Genomic DNA, 6,000 nt, shown 5'->3' with positions numbered 1-6,000 from the left:
CCCCCCCCCCCCCCCCCCCCCCCCCCCCCCCCCCCCCCCCGAGATGGCCCATGCACCTTTTCTACAAATCCGTGCCCCTTGAACCACATTTAATGTAGATATGTCCCTACAGTGCAGGTGACACCATGGTAAGTGGAGAGATCCCGCACCCCAGTGCAGAGCATTCTAAATGCCATCCTAAGACCATGCTTCTGGCACCAGGGTGGCCACCACTTCACTTAAGTTGCCTCTGTGCCATGCAAAAGGTTTTTTTCACACAAGGAAAACATCTGGCAAAATGACAATTTTAAAACTCATCTAAGTTTGCTCACACAGAAAAATGGATTTCATATATAGGTTTTGATTTTTGACAAGGTCCTGGAAAAAAATGTTAGAACAGCATTTTGTGTGTCACTGCAGCAACAGTTTTTTCTGCTGGCTTTGAGAACTATACATCTTTGTCAACAGAGATCAACTTCACCTCCCAGAGAAATGGTGGCTGAAAAAAGTGGCATATAACTATATAAAACTATGCAGAGCTTCAGCAGGTATAAATTAGCTTTGATTTAGTAACACTCATCATTCTACACACTTTTCCACCAGGTGAGGGTTTTTCTTTAGTACAGGCACAGTCTATGAACATAAAGGTGAACCAATTAACCTAACACTCTGAATATGAAACACAGGTAAACAGCTTCCCTCACCTAATTATCATGCTTTAATTTACAAGCTACTGAAGCATGTACACAGTAATCTTTTCATTTACTTTGAGGCAATATGCCCAGAGGAACCTATCTTATCACCACTTAATTACTCCTGTTTACCAGTTAGCATTAATGATTTCTGTGTTCTAGCAACAAACATAATGAGAGCCTCATGTCAAGAGGGAAATAACTCCCTCAAAAAATGCATTCCAGTTTTTCATCATTTGTCATTTTTAACTAAGGATAAGCTCCATTGGAATCACTAAGTTGGATAATTGATCGTTTCCCTGATGATTAATTTTCTATCAGTGAGGAGCTGTTTTACCACAATTTATCTGTTGAACAGAATTGCTTTTGTCCAATTACTATTTGTTTTCTGCCTTCAGATATCTTTAATAGGATGTTTACCAAGAAGCTTTCTATATCTGTAATTGCAATATCATTATACCATATACTATATAATAGACGTTTCGTTTAAGGATATTTTTTTAAATTTATTTTAAATTTCATTAAATATCAAAGAAGTTACATACTTAGTCAGCTTTCTCTTCTTTAAACCATTTTTGCTCCTGTAAAATAAATAAATAAACAAATAGTCGTTCATTAAACTACTATATATGTTTTATAATTAGTACTGATTTAAGAATGCATGTTTAGTGTTCACCGTAATAGTCAGGATAAACTTGCTGATAATGTCTTGGACATTTTAAAGCTGATTACAAAATTTGCATTGATTCCAGTGGGATGTGTTTTCCATTCAGTGGCTCTGTGAACTACCACGTCATGAAAACCTGTTCCAACAAACAATGGGTCCCTTGCCAATCCTGACCCAATTGCAATGCTGGCTTAGTGTGGGCCGGGGCTGAGTCCTGAGCGCAGCCGAGCCTGGTAAGGTCTCTGCTGTTGCAGGGGATGGAGAAACAACATGCCCCATGCTGCTCCACTCTGGTTCTATTGGTCTGGGAAAATGGGTGCCAATGTTAGAGAGCAACCAGTGACAAGAAGTGTCAAAGGGAAGAGAAGACCACTTGCAAATTCAGTTAACAGTGAAGGAGAAAGGAAAGGGCTTCAATGTTATTTCTCACCCATTGCAAAACCTGCTTAGGATGATCAATGAAGACAATGGCAAATATCCTAATGACTTCAGCAGGACTAAAGCTTAAACCTTAAATAATTTTAATGGACTTTAACAGCTAGAGATAACTATGCTAGTCATGTAAAACACTTGTCTTCACATGATTTATAAGAGATAAAACTCACTAGTGACAGGTGAAAGAAAGCTTATGAGTGAGTTAAAGCAGTATAACCCATAAGAAATTGACTTAAGAACTACACTACACTAACCACCACCATGTGGATTTTTGGAGGGTGTGTGTATGTGTGTTCATTTTGTTGGTTCCACAATTAATTACCCAATTAATCAGAGTAAATGCACCAAGTGATAAACCTCAAATAATTTGGATAAAGTTTTGAAAACACTGATCTTCTCTGTTAAACCAAAGACAGAGCATGAGTAGATTCTCACTTACTCAGAATGAACTTTAGCAGTATCATATTTTTTTTCCTGGGCATCAAATAATGTTCATTAATCACATTATAATGATACAATTTTTAATTTCATGATAATAGTAAAATTATTTCTAGATACATGTGTCATAAATACATGTGTCATAGCTTCAATTTATAAATCAAAAGTGAAGGCTTTTCATTTCAAAACAATGAACAAAGATACAAAAAGAAATATTAAGAAGTGGAACGTTTTTCCTTTTTTCTTTTTTTTACCCTTTCAAGTTTAGAATTTAAATAAAAAAATAATTTCCAAAATTAAATTTTACAGAATGCTCAGTTTCTGGAGCAGCCACAGCTATAATATTTTTTTTTATTATTGTTATTTATTTTCAATTTACACTTGCATTTAGATGTGAAGCTTCACCTACTGAGTTAACAAGAGTTTTGGCAATATCAATTTTACACTAATGTGGAGATTTACTTTGCAAAGCATTGTTATATACCTCTTCAGCCCACAATGTTAACTATATATGTACTGTCATCTATTTGTCACCTCTTTATATGTACTATATAAATACATTATTAGTATTTATTCTACATCTTCAAAAATTTGTTTCCCAAAGAAATCTTAAAATTAATTTACCTAAATTACTCAGTGCATTTCTTTCCTATCCCCTGTGACTATGATAAATCTTTAACATTGGGTAGATTGGAATTCATTTCAGAAGAAAAGAAAATTGAAGTGCTGTTTATGACAGGACTGTCTCTAAGAATTCTTCTCCAAGGAACACTTCAAAAGTAAAATAAATGATTGACATCCATTTCTCATCAACAATTTCTTGTGCTCTGAGACTCCTCTAGAAGCCTTTGTTAGCACTGCATTTGTTTCATGAATGTTCATAAATGTTTTAAACCAATGTTTGTGCAAAACAAACACATTTGAAATGTTAGCTAGTGTTTCATTTTTTCTTTCATTTACACTACAGATTAAAATACAAAGAGAGCAATTCATCTTATCTAATCTCTTTTCAACTTCAGCTCCGTGAAAGTTGGTCATCTAAACCAACTAGGTAGCTTTACATTGTAGTGGAAACCTCTGAAGAACAATACACATCTGGAGAGGTGAGTTAATACACATTAATACATATTAAACAAAAAGAGGCAAAGGGATGGAAGAGAGAGATGACTCTTTGTATCTTCTACAGAGTCAACATGACCCAAAGAACACCAGTCTCAGAAATCTCTATGCTGAACATTTCTATGACTGCCTACCCAGGGCATTGTTGCTGTATGGTAACATGAGCGAAAATATTTGGTCAAAAGTAAATCTTAATTTTGACACCAAACACATTTTTGTACATCACTATCCCTTGGACTCCAGACCATCAGGAACATAAGTTTATTTTATGTAAATAAAATAATATTTTTGGATCATAGCCCATTTACATATATATATATATATATCATGTAAATAGTTCATAGAACAGTTCTGTGTCTAAATAGACCCTGGGACTTTGCTGGTTAAGTATTAAATATATATATATATCAATAATTTACTAAGGCTTTATAAACTATTTATAGACCAAGCTATTAAATACACACACACAGACATGCACACAGTGACAAAATTTTTACACTTGGGGAATGCTAGTTTGTATGGACCCTCAGTGAATTGTTGTCTCCAAAAGCAAAACGTTAATTGATGTCAGTAGAGCAAAACTACACCTCTAAAAAAAAAGGCATTAGACATCACACACCAGAGAGGTGGGCCTATATCAAAAAAATTTAGTATGTGAAAAGCAGCAGCAGCAGAAGGCAATGCCAGGCAATGAACAGATGAATAACTCGGACAGAAGATGCCAGGATTTATAATGCAATGACAAAAACTGCAAAGAGACAGCAATGAAATGAGTATGATTATTACCATAAAATTAGCTTTTTAATATCAAAATGGTTGGAGCATAAACTGATATGAAATATATAAAGCAGGGTAGCAAATACTTTGATACCCACATCCTCTCCAATCCATGTTATAGTACAAGAAAATCATTACTTCAAGAGCTTTGACCATTTGAAAACAAAAGTATCACACATCTTTCATGTAATAGAAATTAACATCATTTACACATTGCATATGGAAAAACAAGTAAATCACTTACCAAGGATTAATATAAAATGCCAAAAGATAATCAGTCCAAAGGCATGAGGGTAGCAGAGTTAGGAAAGCAAATACACTTCTACGCCTGTGAGCATTAATAAATAACATACATAAAGATGAAAAAGTGAGGAGTTAGTAAGACAAACAGAAGTCAGGAGATCAGCAAATTCCATTTTAAAAATCTGCGAAATCCATAAAGGCTTCTTTTTACCTACTTCATAAGAATATTACTAGCATCCATAGAATTTTTACTCCTCAACCTGACACCCTATGTAGGATTTTCAGCCATCCAACATAAAATTCTATATGATCAGAATAAATGTGTTTTATGGTATTGATTCAGGTCTGTTATTCTAAATCAGCATTGATTGATAAACTGACAGATTTTCAGAGAGTAAAGCGATTGTGAGTTTTATCCACACTTTAGTGGTGCTAAATCTATTTTTTGATGTTTTGAGCTATTGCAGGACAGATATAGTTTGTTTTTACCACATATGACTATGGTAATCTACTACATTTGTTCCTGCAAGTGATCTCATGGATACCAATAGTATCACCTGTATCAGAGTTAAATGCAGATAATTCCAATATCTCCTAATACTCTCCATTGAGTCAGGTTTCTGAAAACATTCACACAACATTTTGCAGAGTCCTATCTGTACTTTACATTCTCTTCTAGGTTTTCACCAAAATGTCACCTGAACTTCCCCTAGCCATGGTTCCTATGAATAACTACTCACAGCAGGTTTCATTGTGGCTAAAGGAAATTTGAGTACAAAGTAGTACCAAACTTCTTTATTCACAACCTGTTTACCAGATTAATTCAGGGAACACAATAAGGCCCATTCTTCCTAGTGGTTGAGAGGGATATAAGTACCTTGCAGATGTGAAAGATTTATTAAATTTCAACAAAAATTGCCCCAGTAATAAGACTTCTGGCCAAATATGCTCTCCTCTATTCTTTTTTCTTTTCTCATCAGAAACTCTGCTGGTAATACCATCCTTCCACAACTGTTCTAGAGGACCACAAATTTCCTTGTTTTTTCAATACTCCTGGCTATTATGATGTTTTCCCTGAAAAGCAAGTCACATCAACTGTAATAACCTCTAATATCAGTCTTCCAACCAGGGATGGAAAACTGCCCACACAGTGAAAACTCCAAGATACATTTTAATGGGTTTTATTGCTAAGGAGAAAAGGGGCGGTGCAGCTTATGCTAGGTAACTTCCCCAGACATTGGTAAGGATTGCATGGGTTGGCCAAAGGCAAGAGCCCTACATAAAGCTTGGAAAGGGAGCTCCTCCTCTGCCAGCTCCTCTGCCAGCTCCTCTGCAGGAGAGCCACTCTCCCCATAAAAATGGCCAACAAAACCAGTCATTTTACCAGGGATGTGGATTACTTCTCTGTGCTTTGGGAACAGCACCAGTGAAGACAGTAGAGCAATTCAGCTTTCTAGATAATCATCTACCATAGCAGTTATAGGATCAGGGCTTTAGGGCCTATCTGCCATTAGGGTTTCCATGGGACTAGACTGAGGATAAAATTTGGCCTTCTGTAAGCAGATCTGTAGCACCACAGAGAGGTTTTCATTAGTCTTAGGAGAAAGAAGGGACAATGCTGCCAAAATAGTCATCTTTTATTTGGGATAC

At 35.8% G+C, this 6,000-nt stretch overlaps 1 protein-coding gene across 1 annotated transcript in view; it reads right to left on the bottom strand.

The window, feature by feature from the left end:
• The window catches only part of PTPRO (protein tyrosine phosphatase receptor type O), a 161,447-nt gene that overhangs the window by 19,415 nt on the left and 136,032 nt on the right, over nucleotides 1–6,000 (bottom strand). The window contains 2 exon segments of the mRNA XM_035346790.1: nucleotides 1,217–1,252; nucleotides 4,352–4,435. Coding sequence (XP_035202681.1) covers nucleotides 1,217–1,252; nucleotides 4,352–4,435 — 120 coding nt within the window.

The sequence above is a fragment of the Oxyura jamaicensis genome, chromosome 1 (assembly GCF_011077185.1).
Source record: "Oxyura jamaicensis isolate SHBP4307 breed ruddy duck chromosome 1, BPBGC_Ojam_1.0, whole genome shotgun sequence".
NCBI lineage: Eukaryota > Metazoa > Chordata > Aves > Anseriformes > Anatidae > Oxyura > Oxyura jamaicensis.
This window is presented reverse-complemented; position numbering and strand designations above follow the sequence as displayed.